Raw genomic sequence first — 25,442 nt, 5'->3', positions numbered from 1 at the left:
GGGAGAGGGTGAGCTGCTAAGTCTCATGAAGACAAGTGGATGGTGACTGTCCTAAGGGGTGGAGTATTGCATACATTTCCTGGGAGGGATCTGATTTGATATATGGAAAGGGGAAAATCTTCTGTTCTCTTCTTTATTTTTCCCAACCCCTCCTTTCTTCCTGAAAGGACTGGATTTGCCTCCCCTTGGTGCAGTGCTTCCTGTAGGCTTCATGAAACTCTGCCAGCAAGGTGGCTGTCAGGCAAACTTCTCACCAGAAATTGGGGACACACAGAAACTTGGAGGGAGTGGATTTGCTGATGGCTTCTTCTAGGGCAGTGAAATAATATCACTTAATTCCTAGCCCTAGAAAAGGGGCTGGCCAGCCAGGGTCCCCTCTCAGGGCCGGTCAGACAGGAGCAACAGCATGTGAGGAGGATGAAGACCCAGCACTTGGCATCCGACAGGGTGGGAAAGCACCTCTTACACCCCGTGGGCGAGGGAGAAGGGGCCGCCCGCCATCTCGAGCAACTGGAACAAGGTACCCTGGAAAAGTAGGATGGAACTGGGTCTCTTTTTTTGAATGAGCAAATAGTGAATAGGGAGCAGGTGGCTGCATATGATGGGAGGAGTGGGTGAGAAGGGGCTCAGTGGGGAACTGCAGAGATGAGCAGAGAGAGGTGGCTGGTTCATGGTTGGTGGGGGAGAAAGGAGTGGTTATACAAGTACCCAGCTTGGGAAATCTTCCTTTGATACATAATAGTTGCTTTCTCTGCTCCCCATGGAGCTCACATCTTTTTTTCTCTACCTTTCCCAGGGATGCAGCTGGGAGTGGCCTGCTAGGGGTGGAAGATATCTCGACTACAGCGTCACCAGAGGAGAAGCCCTTTGTGCGCATTGTGGTTCGCCCACCAGATGGTGGGGACAGATTTGATGCTGCTGGCCCTTGCACTTTGCGCCGAAGTGACTCTCCGGAAATTCCCTTGCAGGTGGTGGCAGGTCCCTCGGACAGTGCGGACTTATCCTCTGGAAGCAGCTTTGTGGGCCTGCGAGTTGTAGCCAAGTGGTCCTCAAATGCCTACTTCTATTCTGGGACAATCACCCAGGATGTTGGGGCAGGGAAGTACAAGCTGCTGTTTGATGATGGATACGAGTGTGATGTCTTAGGCAAAGATATTTTACTCTGCGATCCCATTCCACTGGAAACTGAGGTGACTGCGCTCTCTGAGGACGAGTATTTCAGTGCAGGTAACAACAGCTGTGCTCCTGCAGCTCAACTCCTCACTTCCTCTCTGCTCTGAAAAAGGCCAGTGGCCTTGGTCTAGGTCCCTGAATCCAGCAGGAGCTGTCTGCCGGGAGGTGGGTGCCCGGCTGTGGGGTGGGGTCAGGAACATAACATAAGAATGGCCCTACTGGGTCAGACCAAAGGTCCATTTAGCTCAGTCTCCTGTCTTCCAACAGTGGCCAGTGCCAGGTGCCCCAGAGGGAATGAACAGAACAGGGAATCATCAAGTGATCCATCCCGTCGCCAATTCCCAGCTTCTGGCAAACAGGCCAGGGACACCATCCTGGCTAATAGCCATTGAGGGACCTATCCTCATGAATTTATCTAGTTCTTTTTTTAAATCTGTTATGGTCTTGGCCTTCACAACATCCTCTGGCAAGGAGTTCCACAGGTTGACTATGCGTTGTGTGAAGAGTCAAAGATCTTGTCAGTAAACAGTTCTAATTTGCTATCTTGTCAGGTGTGGTGAAGGGACACCGGAAGGAGTCTGGAGAGCTGTATTACTGTATTGAAAAGGAAGGCCAGAGGAAATGGTACAAGCGTATGGCAGTAATCCTGTCCTTGGAACAAGGAAACAAGCTTCGGGAGCAGTTTGGACTGAGTCCGTATGAACCAATCACACCTCTGACCAAGGCAGCTGATATCAGCCTAGGTAAGAAGTGACTGCATTGAACTGTTGGGGGGCTTCCCAAACTGCATCCAAACCATGTGTTACTCCAGGTGTGAAGTCAGCTTATGGTTCTACTGGCAACACACTGACTTTGCTAGTCATATTTTGTCTATTTGCAGCCTTGAGGCATTGCATGATATCTATAAGAATTCAGTGGGAACTGACCCTGGACAGGCCCTAATTAAGCATGGATCATGCTTCTGCTGCTTCTGCTTTCTAGTGCTGCTCCAACAGCACTGTGTGTGGTTGCTGCACAGGTATGATTCACCTAGAAGGAACAGATGCCAAGAGGGGGAGGTGACTGGATGAGAGGGAGCTGCAGGGGCATCTGTAGTACTTGCCTTAGCTCAATGAAGGGATGGCATGTCAGCCCTCTGAAGGCAGGTAAGGAAAAGTGAGTCTCATGGGGAGTGAACGAAGACCCAAGATATAAGAAAGCTTATTCTCTCCCCTGGGCCAGGAGATGATGTGTAAAGCTCTGTGTGCTCTGCATATGAGGCTGTCTATCACTCTGGGATGGGTGATGCTTGTGGGTTTGGTGAGTGGGAGATGGATGACTGGCCACTGGCTTACCATGATTTAGATAACCTGGTGGAGGGGAAGCGGAAGCGGCGCAGTAACTTTGGCTCACCCAGCACTTCCAGCAGCAGCACTACACCCACTCGCAAAGGACTGGAGAGTCCGCGTGTTGCCCCAGGCCTGCTGTCTGGGAAGAGGAAGCTAATTGCCTCCGAAGATGAGAGATCCCCAGCCAAACGAGGACGCAAGTCTGCAGCAATGAAACCTGGTAAGAACCTTCCGTTCTGCTCTAAACAAACTCAGGGGTTGCAGGCTTCTCTACCTGCATGTGAAAGTAGATTTTTTCCCTTTCTCCTGAGTAAATGTGTGGAACCCACGGCCTCTGTGTTTGAGGCTATGCTTCTCCCTGGACATGTAGAGGCTTTTACCTTGGATGGAAGGATTAAAAATAAGCTGCAATGCTGTCCCAAGTTCTGCCCATCCAAGATGTGCTTTGCAGAGTATTGTTCAGATGTTAGGGATGTGATCATCCCTCCCCTTTCTTGTATGTTTTGATCAGCACTGAAATACCTAACATTGACCTTTCTGTTGACATTATTAGACTTCAGAATTAACACTCATGGAAATGAATGGGACAGCTGTCCATTTTCTGAGCCATTGTTTCAGGCTGTCTGCCCGCTCTAGCAGACACTATTGTGCTAGATACACTCCAGTTATCTTTTGAAGATTCTTTGCAACCATGAGGGCAAGAGACTTAGAAACTTTTTTTTTTTTTTTAAATTCTGGAGCACAACGTGGCATCCACCAAGGAAAAGTACCAGCATGGTGAGCCATCTAGAACAGCCTGAATTTATCCCTGATGCCATTGCATTGGGTGACCCAATGCTGGGGCTTTCATAGCAGTTCCTTCTCTCCACAGGGGCTGTGAGGGCAGGTGAATTTGTGAGCCCTTGTGAAAGTGGAGATCACACAGGAGATCCCTCGATGCTGGAGGAGCATCATGGGCCATTGCCCCACAACAAGACCCTCTTTCTGGGCTATGCTTTCCTTCTCACTATGGCAACCCCCAGTGACAAACTGGCTATTCACCAGAAGCCATCAGATGGTCCTGCAGGCAGTAGTGAGGAAGAGGAAGGTGAGATGAATCTTCCCCATTGTATTTCCAGGTGGAATCCTGTAGGTTTAGGGAAAGGGGATGGGTGGTATCTACTCAGGCATATATGCAAATTCTTGTTGTCCCCACTTCTTTACTATTCTTTACCATTGTGTGTTAGGCCCTTTACAGAAATGAGCACAGACCCAGTCTCTGCTTCAGGGAGCTTAGACTACAGTGAAGGATATGATGTCAGGGAAGGGGAGGCATAGGATGAGAATTATGGTAACGATCGCAGGCTCTTCAGTCAGTGAAGGAAATGAAGGTGGTGTCGCGGCTGGCATTACTGGCAGATTGCAGGAGGAGATATGGGAACAGAGTCTCTCTCAGACACAGGATGGGGCTGAGTGACTTAAGGCTTGAAAGCTGGAACAAGAGGCTTGAACTTACCCTTGGCAGATACAGTGCTAATGTGCATGAACTTGATGTTTTGATTTTAAAAGCAGCTGTTCAGAGTCATGGGTTACTTGAGTGACCAGTTTGGCCAGCAGTGTACTCTGTTCTCTGCTGGATCTCCATGAGGTGCTCTGTGTCCTCACCATATGTTCCTGATATTAGAATCTCTGTGGGGTCAGTCTGTTCCTCTCTTGTGGGCTGAGGGCATGGGCTGTGCATAGCTTAGGTAGCCAAGGCTTCTAGCTCTCTTCTCCTGTTCTAGAATTCTCAATTCCTTACAACAAAGAGTACACAGCATTGCAGCTGCGAACTGGAGCCGGCTACATCCTGGAGGACTTCAATGAAACCCAGGTGAGGACGTGCAGTCAGATTGCCCAAAATTTATTCCTATAGAAATGGTGAGGAGCTGAAACTATGTGAGGGGAGAATGACTACTCTGGAGAGTGGTTGGAGCAGTACAGAGCAGGGCAATTGGAACCATGTTGTGATGGGTGGTGTAAGCAATGTTTGTGTAATGCCTGGAAATCTTGTGGGGAGGGATGGGTTGGATGATAGAGTGGGGCCCAAGTCTGTGAATAGGGCCCATGCACCTTTCTTTTCCTCTTTTGGGCTTCCCACAGCATTTGATGCTCTTGATCAAAAGCAGATGAAAGTCACTGATGACAAGTGCAAGGTAATTCACATTGGAAGAAATAAATTAAACTGCTCTTGCACCTTACTGGGTTCTAAATTAACTATATCAACTTGGAGGAGACCTGCGCATTGTTGTGGACTGCTCAAAGACTGTTGTGAACAGAGATTGAAAAAATTCAGACTGTTTATAGAGGAGACAAAGAGGGGATGTGATGAGGAGTTCAAATTCACCATCTGTCTCCTTGATGTCTGTATGACACCTAAGGAAATCGAAAGGCAACACATTTAAAACCAATAAAACAAATTATCATAACAATTGTCTGGTCTGGAGACTAATTTAGTTAGCCATTCCTGCAGAGTGTTTTGCTTTTATGCCACCATCCATAGCGTCTCTAGATAGCTCTGCCTCATGAAGGGAAATAGGCCACAACCCCGTAGATAAAGTGGGCAGTCCTCCTCCTTTCTCTGCGCCTCCCTCCCCACCAGAGCTTAGAACCATCAGTAATGCCCTGAGTCGCTTTTCCCCTCCCTTGACCTCTGCTGCCTTAGTACAGTCGGGCAACAGGCAGCAGTGGTCTATATCAACAGGCAAGACAGGACCTGCAGTTCCTCTGTGCAGGCAGAAGCCACCAGAATCCTCCTTTGGGCAGAAAAGAAACCATTCTCTCTCGGGACAGCCTATGTCAAGGGCAAGTTCAACACCCAAGTCAATTGGCTCAGCTACTGTACTCTTTCCCCAGGAGAATGGGAACTGAACAACAGATTCTCCCTCTAGTGCTTCTCAAATGGGGCTTTCCACAAATAAATAGGTTTGCTTCCATCAAGAACAAAACATTGGATCTCTTCTGCTCCAGGCACTGGAATCAACAGCCTTGAGGACAGATGATTCCTCATTCAGCTGATCTGACCTTCATTCCTCTGCCTCTTCTCACCAGAGTTGCTAGGAAGATCATGTTGGAGAGGGTCAGGGAATTCCCAGTAGCCCCCGGCTAGCCTTAAAACTCCTGGATCCCTTGACTCCCAAAAGTGTCTGAACTCCTTGGGAGCTACCTCTCTTGGAAAATCTCCCGATGAAAGGCCCAGTGAAATACAAAGATCCAGACAGCTTCCAGCCTGAGCGTTTGAAACTTGAGGTTAAATCTCCAAATATTTGGATACTCTGATGGCTCTCTGGACTTTCCGGAAAAGATTCCACCTCGAGTTTAGAAGATCTTTAAGTCCTGTATCACAGCATGAGGTGGCCCTTTAAGAGGGCTGAGGGCTCAGCTGCACCAGAGTTGGCCTTCCTCCCCATACGAAGCCAAAGAGTCAGGTGACTAGGAGCAGGCCTGCTGAGGGTGTAAAGAGAGGAGTCCTGGGAAAGACACAGACTACTGGTGAACGGGTGTCTGCTCATACTGTTTCTGAAGAGGCCAAAGAGGGCTGCAGTATGGCAGAAGGCATGCTGTTGCTAAAGGAGTACAGAGGCAGGGTGAAGAGACCACACCAGGAAGAGTGGTGATCTGTTGCTCCTGTTGAAGGAGGACCTGGTGGAAGCTGGGAGACCCAAGCTGAGAGGGACTGCTAGGAATCAGTGTTCTTCAAAGGGTAGGAGGCCAGCTAGGAAGGCTGGTAGAGTAGGAAGAGGCCCAGGGAAAGAGTGCAAGTCCTTTTTTTGTTTGGTTACAGGGACAGGAAGCCCAGCTCTTTAGGGGGTCCCAGGGCTGGGAACCACTGAATAGGTTGGGCCATAGGTTCCCTCCTACTGCCATCTTATCAGATGAAACAATGATATTAAGGAGAGGAGTGGTAGACTGACAAAAGCCCAGGAGGCCATAGCTCAGCTCAGAAGATTTCTTGGACTTTAGGACCCTGGAAGGGGTAGACTTTTCAGGTTTAGCCAGATGACAAAGTCACCTTAACCACCTGACATCACAGAAGACTGAGGGAATATACTTCATGTGCGATGCCTAAGTGGATGGCTAGTGGAGTGTAGTCCTGCAGGGAGCAGCAGCACACCTCTCCTCCTGCCCTCTGTGCCTCCTGAGGGCTCTTAGTTGCACTCTTCCCTCCCCTCCCCTCCCCTCCCCCCCGAGTTTTTATGGAATGATTCTTCCTGCTGCCTCGGTAGTGCCAGGCTCTGATGCTTTGTTTCTTTGCCTCCCCCCCCCAGTGTAACGCGGCATATCAGTGTCTCCTGATTGCAGATCAGCACTGCCGAACCCGGAAGTACTTCCTGTGCCTTGCCAGTGGAATTCCCTGTGTATCTCATGTCTGGGTCCGTGACAGTTGCCATGCTAACCAACTTCAAAACTACTGTAATTATCTTCTCCCAGCTGGCTACAGCCTCCAAGAGGAAAGGCTGCTGGAGTGGTAAGCACTGAGTAACCAGGATCTGAAGGCATAGGTAGGGTTAAAGTAAGAGGGTTGTTGTGACAATAAATACACTAGCGATTGGGAGGTGCTACACTACTGTGATAATGGGAGTCATATAAGTAACTAGATAGAGGGGGGAACATAGCTCCCTGTTTTCTCCCTAATGCGTGGGAGCAATATTTTGGGGTCGTGCAGTGAGCAGACCATCTCCTGTGACAATCTGCCTTCAGCCCTGGACACAACAAGAAGCAAAACTGAAGTAAGGAAGAGAAGAGCAGCTGGAGCTATCTAACCTTGTTCTCTAGTTGGGAAGGTCTGTGTCTATAGCAGACACTATCCCCACCCATAGGACAGAAATTATTCTCTGCACCATGTGATCCTGGGCTCCATTAGGACAAGGGCTTTTGGGGATGGATTACCTAGCCCATGAAAACTAGCAGATCTATTGTAGTCTATTAAGGAAAGCAGCAGCTGTTGGCTATGGACTTGAGTAAAGCAGCTGATAGGTTATCCTATTCCTTGAGCTTGGTTGTGTAGTGGATGCAGCAGAGTTGCACAACAGTATCTATTTTATTAAATATTAATGATCTGGTAAGGGAAAGGTTAACATGTTAGTTGCACTAGCAAATGCATACTAAACTGAGAGGACAAAAAAATGGAGAGGGAACTAGAAAGAGATTATTTCCTTCATATTTCTGAGGAGATTCTTTGGGGAAAACACAACTAATACATCTGGGCCAGAAATAACCCAACACTCCCAAATACTCAGTGGACAGGAGAAATCTGGGATGCAGGAATGTGGGCTTGCAATGAGATATGGCAGCAGGAGGCCTGCTATTTTGGCTTCATAAACAGTGGCATCTCTAATTTTAGTTATCCTCTTAATTGAACAGGGAAGTGACAATCCCTCTGTATGCAACTCTGATGAAAATGCACCCAGGATATTGGTTTCAGCTGCAGGCACCTTGCTACCAGAAAGAGCTTAAAAAATTAGAAGAGAACAACACTAGTATACTTTGTTTCAGCAATCCCCTCCAGCCACAGCTTTTCTCACCCTCACCCACCCCCCCGTCCTCACTGAGAAGGGACAGTGGCCTTGTGGCTAAGGCATGGCTTGGAACATGGGAGATCTGTGTTCATTTCCCAGCTCTGCCATAGATTCATCATGTGACTGAGCAAATCAGTGTCTGTGCCTCCGTTTCCCTATCTGTAAAAGGGGTTAATACTTCCTTACCTCAAAGGGGCTGTTGGGAGGATAAAGTTATTGATGTTTGTGAGGCATTCAGATACAAGGGTGGTGAGGGGTCATTTAACTAACCAGACAGGCTACCAGAGTAAGTGGCCCTAGAATTAAGTTACTGTATTGAGTCTGTAGGGATCTGCCACTTTCACCCTCCTCTTGTTCCCTTTCCAGGCACCCCCGAGAGAACCCCTTTGGTAACCTGAAGGTTCTTCTGGTATCAGACCAACAGCAGAACTTCCTGGAGCTCTGGTCAGAAATCCTCATGACAGGGGGAGCAGCATCAGTTAAACAACATTACTCGAATGCCCAGAACAAAGGTACCCACCAGCCAGAGAGCCTCATGTGTGAATCTCATATTCAGTAGTTGGGATTTCAGTGCCTGTGCAGTCTTGTGTGGAGTTCAGATGGTTTAGAATTGTCTTGATGAGGGGCTTAGGCTGCTGTAGGTGAGAGCAGTGATGGGATAGCAGACATAGGGCAGGATAACTGGTAACCCTCTGCCTGGATAAAATGGGGACGTCTCCGCTCTTCCCCGACTCCATTTTGGGAGTGAACTATTGCATGCTGCAAAAGTTCAGGTGGTGGTCCAGTCTGTGCTTTTAGAAAGGGAAAACTGGGTCAGCAGTTGCTTCCCTTCTGGGTCTATCAGGCAGTGAATCTCCTCTCCCTCCAGTCCCATTAAGGGTGACCTATGAACTATGGAGCTCATGTAGGATGTGGGACCAAGCAGCTGCTTGTTCATCTGCCAAACGGCAGCCTTGTTTTTTGATCTTCAGCACTTGAGGCTCCCTCTGAGCTCGAGCCTCGATATGGAGTACTTTTAACTTTACAAGACATAAAATTTTCTGATTAAGGCTGCTGGACCAGTGAGACTGTGCATCTCTTTACTGCAAGGAGGGAGGAGTCTTTTCTTTTCCCCCTGACAATAGCCTGTGTCCTGCTCCCTGCAGATATTGCTTTGGGGGTGTTTGATGTGGTGGTGAGTGACTCGTCCTGCCCAGCTGCTGTCCTGAAGTGTGCGGAAGCGTTACGGCTGCCTGTTGTGTCACAGGAGTGGGTTATTCAGAGCCTCATTGCTGGGGAGAGAGTTGGCTACAACAAGCATCCAAAATATAAACATGACTGTGGCCCCTGCTAATGCCACCTTGTGTCCTGCCCTCCCTGCTGGTGTGAAGACTGTGTTTTTAATCAGGTTTTAAATGTCTCTGTGTTACTGGCCACATGCATGGATCACTGTATATAGTTTTATTTGCTGGACTTTTATGATGAAATAAATGTTGAATCTCTTGTGGTAACACTTTCTCTCCTCCCCCCCCCTCCCTCCCCCATATGAGTCGGTGACTTGGCTCCTTTCAGGGGCAGATGGTGGATTTCAGCTAAATTTCCCCTTGCTAAACACCTTTTCACTCTCCTGCTTGCTTTAAAGGTGGCTACCAGGTCTAAAATCTCAGCCTAAGTAAGTCCAGACCAATGAACTGACTGCTCTATTTGACTGTGGGAGCATTCACCCCACAACCAAGTGCCAGGTCTAGTGTGGGGCACGGAGTACTCCCTTGCCGTGTGTGCACACGGGTTAGGATGTGCATGTCTCTTGCTGCGCAGCTCTCTTCACAGGATGGATTTGAGATGAAAGTGGGTGAAGGTGTGCTTAGCACTGCTGTGATTATGGAACTCCAGGGTAGAGCAAGTGCTATCTTGCCTGCCTTCCTGTGACCATTCTGGCTACTGTTTCCTAGCATGTATACTAGACTCTGTGCAGACTGGCATGGCTGATACCAGAGAAGGCACATAGACACTGGGGACTATTGATCTGTGTTGGCAGAGCAGAAAATTGGAACAGGCAGCAGTGTTTGAAGGGTTAAAGTTATCTTTTAAGTAGGGGTGGCAAAAAAACAACAACCTGATTAATCACAGTTTGAATTGCACTGTTAAATAGAATACAATTTATTAAAATATTTTTGGATGTTTTCTATATTTTCAAATATAGGCTCTGGACTGGGGCTGTAGCCACCTCCTGTCCATGCCTCCCTCTCTGGGTAGAGGTATGTGATTAACACATTAATTTTGTTTTCAGTTAATCACAGGTGTTAAGTGTGATTGACAGCCCTACTTTTAAGATTCCAGGTATGAGGCAAGCCCTTTCCCCTGCAGGAACAGTACAGCATCTGGCCCCCATCACACAAGCAAGCAGTTACCACACAGTGACACACAGGCCTTAGCCGGCTGCACTCATATCAAGACCTCATAGTCCATAGCTGGCAGAAGGCTGTAGGTACAAAAGAGGTTGAGTAAATTGTAGGGCTGTCAAGCGATTAAAAAAATTAATCTTGATTAATCACACTGTTAAACAATAATAGAATACCATTTAATATTTTTAGATGTTTTCTACATTTTCAAATATAGTGGTTTCAGTTACAACACAGACTATGAAGTGTAGAGTGATCACTTTATATTATTTTTGATTAAATATTTGCACTGTAAAAAATGTTCAGTTCACCTAATACAAGTACTGTAGTGCAATTTCTTTATCATGAAAGTTAAACTTACAAATGTAGAATTATATACAAAAAAATCCCCTGCATTCAAAAATAAAACAATGTAAAACTTTAGTCTACAAGTCCACTCAGTCCTACTTCTTGTTTGTCTGAGCGATTGGTTGAACAAGTTTGTTCACATTTGCTGGAGAGAATGCTGCCTGCTTCTTGTTTGTCACCTGAAAGTGAGAACAGGTGTGCTTAGACCTAACCACACCACTGCCTTTACCTCTCCTTGGGTTAAGATAAAATTCTCTTTTCACAGAAAGAAAGAGCTTGCACCAATAACCCCATACTTCTCTCTGTTGCTCAAACAAAGTCCAGTGTGCATTTGCACAAACCTTAGGCTGTATAGACACTGTTAGCTGCCTAATCTGGCACTACAGCAATGTACACCTACAATCCAATTCTTGTGATTTCTCCCTGCTGCATCAGACATATCTGCAGATTTGTTTGAATCTGAGATCATGGCAACTGCAAAATGATTTATTGTACAAACTGAACCCTATGCATACAGTTGGATCCTTTTACCATACAAAGGCATTTTGTAGGATACTTCTCTCTGTGCTTCCCTAGTGGCAAAGGTTAACAGTTTGGCTGAAGAGGTAAGAGGAGCTCCATGACCTTGTATTTCCTCCTCTTCAGAAAATGACACCAGGCATGAAGCACAACAGGGATACAGAAATGCTACAGGAGCGTGTGCTCACTGGTGTAGTCAATGAGTGGAATGGCTCCCTGCAGTCACTAGGAGCACTGACTGCATGAGACATTCTCCCCATTCGTTTTTTCCAGAAGAGAGATTATATTCAGCTATTGCCAGGATATCAAACAGCTATTGAGAATGTTTTGGCCAGGAAAATACACTCACTGCAGCAGCAGTTGTTGTCCTTGCTGCGCACTAGTTCTCAGCCAGAAAAACCGGTCTCAGTGCTCAAACCCCAAAACTGCAAGAGAGGAGGAAAGAGACATCATTAATTGCATACCCTAAGAAATTTCCTCCATGCAAGTGGGTAGATGGCTCCAGTGATCAGTGAACACCAGATGGTAGGTAGCTTACATTGATCCCAAAGTAAATGTACAAACAGTGAGGAAGAAGCAGCGATGGTGAGTGGCACTAATTCAGACCCACTGGCCCCATCACATGGCAGCACTTTAGTCCATGTAATGCCCATTTGAGCCTTTTGATAAGTAATTTTGGGCCCAGATGGAAGTTCTCCCACAACAGAACCTCTTAATAAAATCCCCAAGAATTAATTAATCCACTTTGTTTTAATAATCTCAGAAAGCAGAGTTGCTGCTACCACCAAGCCTGATGCCCTTACGGGCTTCAGTGCTGCATACTCCTACCTGCCCAAGGTCCCGCCAGCCTGGGTGTAGTATTTGTTGTAGTCCAGGCGGAGCAGCAGCTGAGCCAAGTCAGAGTTTATCTGGTGGTTGCGAACGCTGGAGAGAATCTTGAAGAGGAGCGAGGACTGACGGCTGAAGCCCTGCAAATTACAGAAGACCAGAACAAGAGGATGCTACGGCTACTGTGGCTTTCTGTCCCTCACTGCTGCCAAAACCATCTTTCAAGGCCCTAAAGTGACATTTCCTTCCAGAGACAAGTGGCCTTTGACAGCAAAGTGACACTGTGCCATCTCCACTGAAGGTAAGCTAGCTATTCCCCCATGACATTCTAGTGCTTGATCTCACAGGGTGAAAGTACAGACCTTGAGACTCACAAGCTGCTTTTTCCAACACCACAATCTTATAAAGTTTATTGCAAGTTTGTATTTGCTTGCTCAACACAGGTGACTTGAGCTTGCTGGCTGCAGCTCTGCACTCATCCGTTCTTTGTAGACAGCAAAGGGTAGGGCCTGGGTGCTGCCTTGCCTACATAAGAGTTGCCCCAGTTTAACTAAAACTTTTTAATTTCAGTTTAGCTTAAAACAAATTCCTGATCGACATAGGGTGGCTACTCTTAATCCTAAGTAAGTGTCCACATAGGGATTTGCACTGGTTCTACTAAATCAGTTAAAAAAAAAAAAATGTAACTGTCATTGTCAAGCCTAAATCCAAAATCAGCTCTGTTTGTCATGTCCTATGTATGCACACAGCAGAAAGGAGGAGAGGACCTGGATGGACAAAGACTCACCTTTACCAGGATGCTCAGCTGTGCAGCTCCACGCTCATCCAATGGGCCCAAATTCTGACTGACCAGAGAACAGAAACTGTGACAGAGATCCAGGATTTCATTCAGGCAATGGAAAACCTGCAGAGAGAGTAAGTCATAACAAAGCAATTTTAAAATTAGATGCCAAAAACAGAGCCAATGAGAGGGCATTTTCCCACATTGGTTCATTGGGTCTTGCTTGACCTGACTATTTAAAAACAGCAGCAATATCCTATGAGGAGGGGGAATGTAGCATAGTGTCATTTGCTGCCCTCCCTCAAATATCTTTATAAATTTCAATTTCTTCCACTTTAACTCACCCCTTCCTTTTCTTAAAGCCATGAACAGGGAGCCCACTACTTCTACAATAACTTCTTTTAAAATTAGGACACTTCAGGGCTGTAATATGGAATATTTTGAATCACTTTTCTTATTTAGAAAGCTGATAATCTAAAATCATACTAATAAAGTTGAAGGGACGCAGCTTAAATGTAGCCTAACATTTGAGATTTTTGTACAAATGAGACATGCTGCCACAATTTAAAATGCGAGCGAAAACAATTTTTAAACAAAGATCCACTACAGGTGTTTGAAACACAAACGTAGCAATAAGAGCCTGAAAGATTTTCATCCAAAGTGAGAGAAACACAAAAAGAAAACAGCGTAAATAGGGACACTGACTTTTAAAATTCACTTTTTACAATCTGTTAGGGTGTATAACAGAAAAATATTAGGGGGATAGATATAAGATTCCCTGCTGAGTCACCTAGCAAGGACTAATGATCTGAAAAGGAGAAAAAGGGAGCCTAGAAACTTGGGCATTAATAAGCAAAATAAGAACATAAGAACGGCCAGACTGGGTCGGACCAAAGGTCCATGTAGCCAGTTTTCCGACAGTGGCCAATGCCAGGTGCTTCAGAGGGAATGAACAGAACAGATAATCATCAAGTGATCCATCCCATCACCCATTCCCAGATTCTGGCAAACAGAGGCTAGGGACATCATCCTGGCTAATAGCCATTAATGGACCTATCCTCCATAAACTTATCTAGTTCTTTCTTGAACCTTGTTATAGTCTTGGTCTTCACAACATCCTCTGGCAAGGACTTCCACAGGTTGATTGTGCACGGTGTGGAAAAAATGCTTCCTTTGTTTGTTTTAAACCTGCTGCCTATTAATTTCATGTGGTGACCTCTAGTTCTTGTGTTATGAGAAGGAATAAATAACACTTATTTACTTTCTCCACACCAGTCATGATTTTATAGACCTCTATTCTATGCCCCCTTAGTCGTCTCTTTTCCAAGCCGAAAAGTCTCAATCTTACTACTCTCTCCTCATACGGAAGCTGTTCCATTCCCCTAATTATTTTTGTTGCCCTTTTCTGAACCTTTTCCAATTCCAATATATCTTTTTTGAGATGGGGTGACCACATCTGCATGCAGTATTCAAGATGTGGGCGTACCATGGATTTATATAGAGGCAATATATTTTCTGTCTTACTATCTATCCCGTTCTTAATGATTCCCAGTATTGTTTGCTTTTTTGACTGCTGCTGCACATTGAGTGGATGTTTTCAGAGAACTATCCACAATGACCAAGATTTATTTTTTTTTGAGTGGTAACAGCTAATTTAGACTCCATTTTATATGTATAGTTGGGATTATGTTTTCCAATGTTTGTTACTTTGCATTTATCAACACTGAATTTCATCTGCCATTCTGTTGCCCCGTCACCCAGTTTTGTAGAATTCAGCTTAGGAAGAAGGCATAATTTTTTTTAAACAATGATTGTCATTCTCTTGCTGTCTTTAGATCCAGCCTGGTGCTTATTTGAATAAAGCAAGTTTTCCAGAAAAGTTAGCAGGCTCAATGAAGGGTAACTGGGTGAAATTTTGTGGCCTCCAATATATGTCAGAGGTTAGGGTAGATGATCTAAGGTCCCATCTGGCCTTAAGTGCTGTGGGGGAAAAGCAGTTAATACCTCTACAGAAATACAATCAAACCCAGATACTAAAAGCCAGGGAGAAACCTAGAATACCATAATAGGAATGTGTGAAATATAACATGGCAGCAAAACAGGCTATTGCAATTTTGGGCTACATACAAGGAAGCAATAGGTCCTAAGAAGTAAGGTGCCAGTTTCCCTATCTGAGGCTTTGGGGTGATCACATCTGGGATATGTTTTTATACTCTCTGAAAGGAAGTAATGGGGGTCCTATCATTGTAAAGGTTTAAAACTGGACTATACAAGGTGCTAGAAAGTGTACTTGCACTGTCCATTGCTTGTAGGAATGGACAAATATTTTAATGACCCATCCTACTGTTTAAGGTCACTAGGTGTGAGCAGCTGGACTGTTAAGTTTAGACAGACAGACATTAGGTAAACAAACATTGAAGCAGTGAACTGGAGGTGGGATTTGACTGGCTGGTAGATAATTTGATTGGACACCTGAGCACTCATTTTGTATAAAATCAAGATGTTGAGAACAAAGTTATTCAAAGTACCACAGATATGAAGAGAAGAGATTGTTTAATTTCCTATACACCCATGCTAGCAGCCCAGGTAATAAGAGGAATTGGAATTGTTCATTTATGAGCATAAATTAGACCTATGTGGTATTACTGAAACCAAGTAGACTTGCATGATGGGAATGTTAAAATCACTTTAGGAAGTACAGTGTAGGGGAGAGGGCACACTGTCAAAAATGGAAACACCTGTTTCCAAGTCACTGACAACTGAAGCAAATGATATTGAATGCTTACAGATAAAACGTAAGATGTGGTATTAGTCGGTATATGATGCAGACCACCACATTAGATTAAGGAGCAGGATGACCCTAGCTGCATTACCCTGGAGGACTTCAATCTTAGCAGCATGATGGAAGTTTCATGCTACCAGTATTAAAATATCCTTGAAATTCCTAAAAATTATAGATGACAATTTTCTCTCTCATGCAATGATGCATCCAACACAGGAGAATTCTATATTAGACCTCATGTTGACAGATAGAGGAATTGATCAAATTTAGTGGTTGCATAAGTGCAAATGACGACGACTTGCTCATACTATTTGCACATAATAAATGTGAAGTCCAAACCAGTAATATATAACTTGGCAGTTTAAGAGAGCTAGTTTCCCAAACCTGGATACAATTATGAGACATCAGCTGAGAGAATTTGCACAAAAAAGGGGGAATAAGTTGAACTATAAGAACATTTTACCAGATGCCCCAAAACCCACCATTGAGGAAAAAAGACTCCAGTGATTAAAAAAACCAAAAACAACGACCACCAAAAAGCATGGCTTGGAGGGGAAGTGAAAGCAGTGATAAAAAAATTACAAATGGAAAAAGGGAAGTTGATAGAAATGAATATAAAGTAGAAGCTAGGAGTTGTAGAAAATTGGTAAGGGAAGCAAAAGAACACAAGAAGAAATATATGGCCAGCAGAGTTAAGGACATAAGAACGGCCGTACCGGGTCAGACCAAAGTCCATCTAGCCCAGTATCCTGTCTACTGACAGTGGCCAATGCCAGGTGCCCCAGAGGGAGTGGACCAACAGGCAATGATCAAGTGATCTCTCTCCTGCCATCCATCTCCATCCTCTGACAAACAGAGGCTAGGGACACCATTCCTTACCCATTCTGGCTAATAGCCATTAATGGACTTAACCTCCATGAATTTATCCAGTTCTCTTTTAAATGCTGTTATAGTCCTAGCCTTCACAACCTCCTCAGGTAAGGAGTTCCACAAGTTGACTCTGCGCTGCGTGAAGAAGAACTTCCTTGTATAAGTTTTAAACCTGCTGCCTATTAATTTCATTTGGTGACCCCTAGTTCTTGTATTATGGGAATAAATAAGTAACTTTTCCTTATCCACTTTCTCCACATCACTCATGATTTTATATACCTCTATCATAACCCCCCTTAGTCTCCTCTTTTCCAAGCTGAAGAGTCCTAGCCTCTTTAATCTCTCCTCATATGGGACCCGTTCCAAACCCCTAATCATTTTAATTACCCTTTTCTGAACCTTTTCTAGTGCCAGTACATCTGTATGCAGTATTCAAGATGTGGGCGTACCATTGATTTATATAAGGGCAATAATATATTCTCAGTCTTATTATCTATCCCCTTTTTAATGATCCCTAACATCCCTGTTTGCTTTTTTGACCGCCTCTGCACACTGCGTGGACATCTTCAGAGAACTATCCACGATGACTCCAAGATCTTTTTTCTGACTTGTTGTAGCTAAATTAGCCCCCATCATATTGTATGTATAGTTGGGGTTATTTTTTCACCACTGTGCATTACTTTACATTTATCCACATTAAATTTCATTTGCCATTTTCTTGCCCAATCACTTAGTTAAATCACTAAATGCAAATGTAGACATCACTTAGAACAATAAAGGAACCTAAAAGTATATTAGGAAGGACAAAAAATCCTAAATGGTCTTTTGCTCCATTACTAGATGGAAATGGTAGAATTGTCACTGAAGAAAAAGCAGAAGTGTTCAATATGGATATTTCTATTCCATATTTGAGAAAAAGCCAGATGTAATCATATCATATGGTGATGAAATATTTTCCATTCTAACAATAACTCAGGAGTATATTAGTATCTGCTTTAAGTCATTTTTAAATAAATAGGTCCAGATTAAAAAACACATAATTGCAAGTTAAGAGGGCTGAGGAGCTCTCTGGACCATTAATTTTGATTTTCAGTAAGTCTTGGAACACTGGTGAGGTTCCAGAGGACAGGAAGAAAGTAAATGTGCCAATATTTATAGAGTGTAAATGGGATGACTTGATATTGATCCTGGTCAAAATAATGGAATGATTGTTATGGAACTCCTTTAATAAAAATAATTAAAGGAGAGTAATATAATTAGTGCCAATAAACATGGGTTCATGGGAAACAGATCCTGTCAAACTAATTTGGTATGTTTTTTGAGATAACAGGTTTGGTTGATTTAAGTATATTATATCAACACTGTTACCTTTTACTTCTGTAAGGCATCTGACTTGGTACTACACAACATTTGGATTAAAAACTAGCTAACTGCAAGGTCTCAGAATGTAACTGAACAGGGAATAATAACCGAGCAGATGTGTTTCCAGTGGAGCTCTGCAGGAATCATTTCTTAGCTCTACCTTGTTTAACAATTTTTATAAGTGACCATCCTAAAAGAAAAACTGAAAGTTTGTAGGTGATAAAGACTAGGGGAGTGGTAAATAAGGAAGAGGACAGATCACTGATAGAGTGATCTGAACATCTTGGTAAGCTGGATGCAAGCAAATAAGTATTTCAATATGGTGAAATGCAAATGTAGACATCTAGGAACAAAGAACATAGGCCCTACTTACACCATGGGAGAGACTACCCTGGGAAGCTGTGATTCTGAAAAAGATTTGGGGAGCATGTTGGATAAGCAGCTGAACATGAGCTCTCTGTGCTACACTGGGGCCAAAACAGCTAATACAATCATTGAATGACTCAACAAGGGAATATTGAGTAGGCATAGAGAGGTTGTTACCCCTGTGTTTGGCACTGGTGCAGCTGCTGCTGGAATACTGTGCCCAGTTCTGGTGTCTACAATTCAAGGAGATCGACCAAGTGGAGAGGGTGCAGAGATGAGCCGTTAAAAAAGGTTAAAGGATTGAAAAATATGCCTTATAGTGAAAGACTGAAGGAGCTCAATCTATTTAGCTCCTCAAACAGACGGTTATGGGGAGACTTGATTAGTCTATAAGTACACCTCTACCCTGATATAATGCGGCCCGATATAACACGAATTCGGATATAATGCGGTAAAGCAGTGCTCCGGGGGGGGGGGGGGGGGCACACTCTGGCGGATCAAAGCAAGTTCGATATAACGTGGTTTCACCTATAACGTAGTAAGATTTTTTTTGGCTCTCGAGGACAGCGTTATATCGGGGTAGAGGTGTATACAGGACAAAAAAAACTTTGATAATGGCCTCTTCAATCTAGCAGACAAAGGTATAACAAGATCCAGTTGCAGGAAGCTGAAGCTAGATAATTCAGACTAGAAATAAGGTAACTTAACAGTGAGGATCATTGACCACTAGAACAACATATCAAGGATTGTGGTGGATTCTCCATCATTGGAAATTTTTAAATCAAAATTGGATGTTTTTCTAAAAGATGCTTCAGTTCAAACAGGAATTAGTTATACAGGAAGTCACAGATGATCACAGTGGTCCCTTCTGACCTTATCTATAAGAATATGGGAAATGTTATTGGTATATCATATCTATTCACAATGGAATATAAAACCCCTAGGGTATCTTGTGGAAAAGAACCAGAGAGCAAAATCTACTTACAGGTTTGAGCAGGATGAAGGATTGAGCCAACAGGTTACTTAAGAAGTGATCATGAGCCAACCGGATGCTCTCAAAATCCCGAGTGGAGTTTATCTGCAGCAGAAGCTGTGAGAACTGAGACTCCAGCACATCCACCTGATAGGCAGGTACAGAAATCTCATTAGTACCACTCTTCCTTACCTGCTGGGAGCAATTCCATCTCCACCTAGCCTCCTCAACCTGCCTGAAGCAAGAGCTAGAAAAATCTCAGGAGTGCCCTACCCCAGACAAGTCTGAACACTTTTGTCTGAACCTTAATCTAGGATCTGTTATTTACTGGTAGAGCTTCTCAAAAATGGGCCATTTTCTGCCCTCCCCCTCATCCCCCCCTGCCCCAAAATGTCTAAAAACTAGTTTAAAGTTCTCTCACCTTTCAAATTCTGTTAAATATTTAATTAAATTCTCACCCACTTTTTTCCTACTGGCAAACCATGAAATATTGGATTCTAAAGCAGGGTTAGCAATTTATTTTTTCAATCTTTTAGTTAATTATGTAACATTTCAAGAGTTTCACAAAACAAAGTTAATTTGCCCCTTTGTAGCGCTCACCCAAATTCTGGAAGCCAACCTGAGTCCCATACTGTTGTCATTAGCAGTCCCTGGGTCCACATGCAAGAGGCACCAAGACTGCCCAATTAAGCTAATTGGAGAAAATATCAGCTACAAGGTTGGGGAAGTTAAATATTTTTTCAGTTTAACTATCACTTGAGGGGAGAGTTTAATAGTCATTTTCTTTTAAGGTTTGTGACACTTTTTATATAGTTAATATTCAACAAAAAACTGAGCTTTTTGCACCTCTGAATCAGTTTTCTTCTATCACTGTCTTGTTCACCCCTCATGCTTCCGCTTTCATTTCACAGTGCCAGTGTGATTTTAACAGCCAATAGCCTCACAAAATCCTGGCAACCAGAAGTTAAATTTTTACCCTTTAAAAACTGCAGTTTCAAGCTCAGATGTTTAGAGCAGTGGTTTTCAAACTTTTATCCTTTGCAGACCCCTTAAAAATTTCAAATGGAGGTGCAGACCCTTTGGGAAATCTTAAACAGTCTGTGGACCAACAGTTCCACAGACAGGTTGAAAATCACTATTTTGTGGTAAAGAATCTTCTGCAGACCCCCCAGAGGTTCATGGACCACAGGTTGAAAACTACTGGTTTACAGCATTGTTTCTAACAATGCTCAAAACAGCAACCACTAAACTCAGGATGCAGCTGAATTTGAAGGAAAGGCAGGATAGTATCAAACACCACCTGGGCTACCTATGAACACGAGGTATCCCTGGAAAGCTGGAATTCCTGCATAGCATTCTCTTATTGCTCTGCTGGCTCACGAGAGCACAAGCTTTAAGATAGTCCCTGGTCCCTCAGCTCAGCAGTTCTGCTCTGGCACTAGTCCAGCAATTAATAGCTCTTGCTTTGTGCTTTTCAGTCCTTGTTCTCCCCACCCTATCCACCCTTCTCCCCTACAACCTGCAGGCAAACTCCCCAGGAAAAGATACTGTGTGGCATAATCGGAGTCTTGCTGTAGAGGATTTAGACGCCTGCTCAGTGCCTCCCCTCCATTTCCCTCTTCCTGTTTATCTGCCTAAATGGCACACCACATCCTCTTCTGCACCCCCACCTGCAGATAGTACTGAAGATTATCCACAAGGAAGGCCATGTGATCCCTCAGACGCCACTTGATTGCATCAGTTCTGTTGGACTTCAGGTGCTTGCGCTGCATCTGGAGAGCCCAGCAGTGCTGCAGCTCAGCCTGGACCCGCCGCACACTCAGCAAGTATTTGAATACAACGTTGTATCTGCAGCCAAGACAAATATCAACCTCTCAAGAAAAAAGAAAGGCTTCCTTGGAGCCCAAGTCCCACACCAGACAACGGTTGGAACATGGACACGAGACATAAAGGAGGAGGAGAGCAGAACAGCAACATGCAGAACAGGTGGGGGCATGGCCCAGCCCTGTAAATAGAAATGTTTTTTTGTCCTTAATGGCATTGAACTCAGGGTGTAACCAAGAATAAAAAAATATCAGGTATATTGAGGATACAGAGGTGAAATGTAAGTATTTTTTAATGTTGTAACCCAGAGCCTACTGGCCTCAAGCCTGCAAGATATTTAGCTTAGTCAAACAAGGCCTCAGGCTTAGAAATAGACTGACATGAGTAGCTAACTGATGAGTAAGGCTGCAGGTTTGTCACATTAGTCATGGAATCTGTGACTTTCCATGACCTCCGTGACCTCTGCAGGGGCCAATGCGCCTGGCTCAGGGGCAGCCCCTGCACTAGATGCATCGGTCCCTGCTGGAGCAGTCTCAGGCCACTGCTCCCCCCACCCCCCTGCAGCAGAGTTTGGGTGTGGGAGGGGGCAGGGGGTTGGGGCACAGGACAAGGTGAAGTGGGCTCTGGGCAGGGCTTACTTGAGGGGGCTCCCTGGAAGCAGCAACATCCCCCTCACTCAGCTGCTAGGCAGAGGCTTGGCGCTGGCTTCACAGCTCGCATTGTCTGGGAACCGCAGCCAATGGGAGCTGCAAGGGCAGTGCCTCCGCCTAGCAGCTGAGTGAGGGGGATGTCGCTGCCTCTGGGGAAACCCCCAGGTAAGCGCCACCCAGAGCCCACCTCAACCCGTCCCCTGTCCCCTCCTACACCCAAACTCTGCTGCTGGGGAGAGGCATGGAGCTAGGTAGGGAGCCTGCCATCCCCGCCAACCACTCCCCTCCAGCACCAGCGGGAGTCCCAGGCCACGTGCCACTGCCCCACACCCTCCCCCCAGCACCAATGGGGCCCCTGGGAAGGCTCCCCCCCACCTCAAGTTTTATTCACTGGTATTTTTAGTAAAAAAGTCATGGACAGGTCAAGGGATGTGAATTTTTGTTTACTGTCCGTGACTTTTACTAAAAATACCAGTGACTAAAATGCAGCCTTACCCCTGAGTCACCCTGTCACAAGATGAAACCGTCACAGGAACAGCAGTGTTAACTGCTGATATTTAGGAAATATATATATATATATATATCCATGTACCAGTTAAAGCCGGTTAGAGTATTTGGGGGATGTTTGCAGACATAGGGTGTCAGTAAAGTGCCAACCACAAGTTGTGATAGTGATCGAGTAATGTAAATGTTAATAGGTATAAAAGGAACTAAAAAGTTAACCTATGGAAAATGGGGCACCCCAAATTTAGTGGGGTATGGAAACAGATAAAATATAGATGAAACCTTCATAAATATGTCTGAACCCAAGTGGGCATCAGCGTTACACATTATAAAAGCTGTATCTCAGCCTGTGTGCCTTGGGAGATGCCACAACGAAACCCACTGGTGATGATGAGGAGGAGGAGATCATGACTGACACTCCAGGGTTCCCCAGCAGGAGATCTGATGCCAGTTACAGGGTTAAACACTTCACTCAATCTGCTGTTGTATTTCTGTGTTTGTGAGACTATTTAGCTGCTTAGTGGATTTGTAATAAAGAGACTTGTGATAAATTGCAATAGTTTCTCATGTGCTCCTCAGGTCTCACATTCTAATGATAGTGGGAATAACCTTCCTGATGCTGTAGCCACTCAGGAGACCGAACCCTTATCAACCAATTGATACACCTATCAGGCTACAGGGGTTTTCTGTTAGTGCTCTGCAGGAGTTTCACCATGAGGAGGAAGGAGTAGAGCTGTAGATGGACAGATTGTTGAGGGAGAAGTAAATCTAGCAGTACCTTACCGCACTCGCCATGACATCAGCAACAAGTGGCCATAATGTAAGTAAGTTATGCCGAATAATTTGGAAAGCAGACAAAGGCAATGAAGCTTTTTTCCTTCATTCAGTGTGAAGGATAGAGAATCACTGCATGGCTGATGCCTACAAGGTGGGCTGCCTACATGAACAGACAAGAATCGGGTACTCACTTCTCCAAGACAGCAGGAGTGAAGAGGATGTGCAATGGCCACTGCACTTTATAAGAGAGCCCCAGAGCTGCCCAACCAGATGTGGGGGCTTCACGGGGAGATAACTCCCGGGAAGGCCCTTCACGAGCCTGAGAAGCATCTGGAAAAGAATAGAGTTGCTGAACTATAACCCATGTATAGATTCTTAGTGGGGGGAGACATACCTGGTAAGAAACAAAGGAGGGAAGGACTGAATGAGAGGCAGCAGCGGCAGGGCATCCAAAGGTACAATGCGGTGTGGGAGAGGGGGGAGAAACTTCTGAGTCATGAAGGCAAAAGAGGAGAGGGAGCACACAGAGTTAATATTTCTTAATCCTAAAAGTCTGCAGTATGAAGAGAGAGACTGAAGCAGGCCAGCACCACTATCCCCACCCTTAGCAAGCAGGCCCAAGTCAATACCTTTATGCTCCTTTCCATGATACTCAATGGTAAGGTGGAGCAAAGGAAGGAGGTTATCATCATCTAGCAACACCTTGTGAGCAGACTGCTGGAACGCAACATTGACATCTGATAGGGAAAGAGCATGAATGTCAAAGAGAGCATCAAGGTACAATTGACACCAACCACAGAGTTGCTAGGGGGCCAGAGGCTGAGAATTCTACTCAGTCCTTAGTAGCTCATGCTGGGACTCAAAGGCAATGTTCTAAATTGCAACTAGTTCCCATCCCTCTCAATGATTTCCTGCCTCAGCTTTGGAACACTGACCTGCCCTACCACATGGGATACTTGACAGAGTCATGAAGGGATGGCCAGTCTGTATGACATTCTACATTCTAGTTCAGCAACCTGCATGTCCTCATCTCTAAGAAGTAAAGGGGGTGCTTCTATATGCCAAGATGGCAGCTTCTCTCTCCCAGTGCACTCATCCAAAGATATGACCTGCCTGTGTTTGCAAAGTAATTTACCAAATTACTAGGCAATTGTTTGGTAAATGACCAATATAAAAGAGAAGAAGGAAAAGCCCTTTTAGATCCCATTTAGTTGATCTTACTCCTTGGACAATGCAGGATTGTTCTCTACAGCACACTGCCACCTACATCTACTTAGCTCTGATGTCATGGAGACTATCCAGAGCAATGTTAAGACAGCTGCATGCTGCAGTGGGAAAATACAGGTTCATCCTTGGTGATTGCTCGAGTCTCACACTTGAGCACAAGCACCAGGACACAACTGAATGAGTCTCACACAGGCTGGTGTCCTCTTACCACAGTGGGCAGAGTGAGCAGGTCTTGGCAACTGAATAATGATTACTCACCATGTTCCGTTACAGCTGTGGGTGGGGTTTTTAACATGTGCTGTGCAGTGTCTATGAAGGCCTGGAACAATTCTCCTCTCCCCAATAGATAAAAATCCTTAATAATCTGTGAAGAAAAATATTTAAATTCAAAACTCTAAAGAACTGAACAGAAATTATAAAACCCCCACTTACCTACCTTTCCTGATTTATAGTATCTGCTTTCATTACTGGACTGCAGTTTGTACCATTTTAAAGAGCAGCTGTACAACCTGAATCTCCAGAGCAGGATTTCTGGTTTTGGGAAGAATCAGTCTTATGTCCCAAAGGTCTGTGGTGTCTCTCCAAGATGCAGATTGCAACACACACACACACTTGGTGAATCCTAGAGAATGACTCGTACGGAAATGTGGTCTAGATAAAATTACTATAAGGTGAGTGCACAACTGGTTGAAAGATCATACTCAAAGTAGTTATCAATGGTTTGCTGTCAAACTGGAAGGACATATTTACTGGGGTTCCACAGGGTTCAATCCTGGTTCTGGAACTCTTCCAATTTTCATTAATGACTTGGATAATGGAGTGGAGAGTATGGTTATAGAAGTTGCTGATGACACCAACCTGGGAGGGAGTGCAGACACTTTGGAGGACAGGATTAGAATCCAAAACAATGACAAATTAGAGAATTAGTCTAAAATTAACAAAATGAAATTCAATAAAGACAAGTGCGTAGTACTGCACTTAGGAAGGAAAAATCAAATGCACAACTATGAAATGGAGAATAACTGGCTAGGTGGTAGTATTGCTAAAAAGAATCTGGGGTTATAGTGGATCACAAACTGAATATGAATCAACAACGTGATGCAGTTGTGAAAAAGGCTGATATTCTGGGGTGTATTAATGGGTGTGTTGTATGTGAAACATGGGAGATAATTGTCCTGCTCTTCTCAGCCCTGGTGAGGCCTCACCTGGAGC

General features: G+C 44.6%; 2 protein-coding genes across 23 annotated transcripts in view; one reads left to right on the top strand and one right to left on the bottom strand.

Moving 5' to 3' along the window:
* TP53BP1 (tumor protein p53 binding protein 1) overlaps nt 1-9,528 on the top strand; it is a 68,570-nt gene extending 59,042 nt beyond the window's left edge. For 9 of the 16 annotated variants that reach the window (XM_042856489.2, XM_065559043.1, XM_065559044.1 and 6 more), the window contains 9 exons: nt 344-520; nt 797-1,227; nt 1,725-1,916; nt 2,518-2,721; nt 3,373-3,588; nt 4,265-4,353; nt 6,788-6,987; nt 8,405-8,550; nt 9,163-9,528. In XM_042856489.2, coding sequence (XP_042712423.1) covers nt 344-520; nt 797-1,227; nt 1,725-1,916; nt 2,518-2,721; nt 3,373-3,588; nt 4,265-4,353; nt 6,788-6,987; nt 8,405-8,550; nt 9,163-9,371 — 1,864 coding nt within the window. In that variant the 3' untranslated portion in view covers nt 9,372-9,528. Of the gene's footprint in view, nt 1-343; nt 521-796; nt 1,228-1,724; nt 1,917-2,517; nt 2,722-3,054; nt 3,279-3,372; nt 3,589-4,264; nt 4,354-6,787; nt 6,988-8,404; nt 8,551-9,162 lie in introns of all 16 variants that reach the window. The other 7 variants (XM_065559042.1, XM_065559045.1, XM_065559047.1 and 4 more) reach the window with 4 other exon arrangements.
* A 341-nt stretch (nt 9,529-9,869) lies between these two features.
* Nucleotides 9,870-25,442, bottom strand: part of TUBGCP4 (tubulin gamma complex component 4) — a 38,013-nt gene continuing 22,440 nt past the window's right edge. For 3 of the 7 annotated variants that reach the window (XM_008170483.4, XM_042856496.2, XM_065559063.1), the window contains 8 exons: nt 24,489-24,594; nt 23,633-23,740; nt 23,195-23,333; nt 20,919-21,096; nt 19,261-19,395; nt 12,902-13,018; nt 12,115-12,254; nt 10,577-11,711 (listed from right to left, as the gene is read on the bottom strand). In XM_008170483.4, coding sequence (XP_008168705.1) covers nt 11,699-11,711; nt 12,115-12,254; nt 12,902-13,018; nt 19,261-19,395; nt 20,919-21,096; nt 23,195-23,333; nt 23,633-23,740; nt 24,489-24,594 — 936 coding nt within the window. In that variant the 3' untranslated portion in view covers nt 10,577-11,698. Of the gene's footprint in view, nt 10,500-10,576; nt 11,712-12,114; nt 12,255-12,901; nt 13,019-19,260; nt 19,396-20,918; nt 21,097-23,194; nt 23,334-23,632; nt 23,741-24,488; nt 24,595-25,442 lie in introns of those variants that run through there. The other 4 variants (XR_010590900.1, XR_010590901.1, XR_256316.5 and 1 more) reach the window with 3 other exon arrangements.

This window comes from Chrysemys picta, chromosome 10, assembly GCF_011386835.1.
Source record: "Chrysemys picta bellii isolate R12L10 chromosome 10, ASM1138683v2, whole genome shotgun sequence".
In the NCBI taxonomy this organism is placed as follows: domain Eukaryota; kingdom Metazoa; phylum Chordata; order Testudines; family Emydidae; genus Chrysemys; species Chrysemys picta.
The sequence above is the reverse complement of the archived record's forward strand: the minus strand, read 5'-3'. Positions and strand labels throughout refer to the sequence as shown.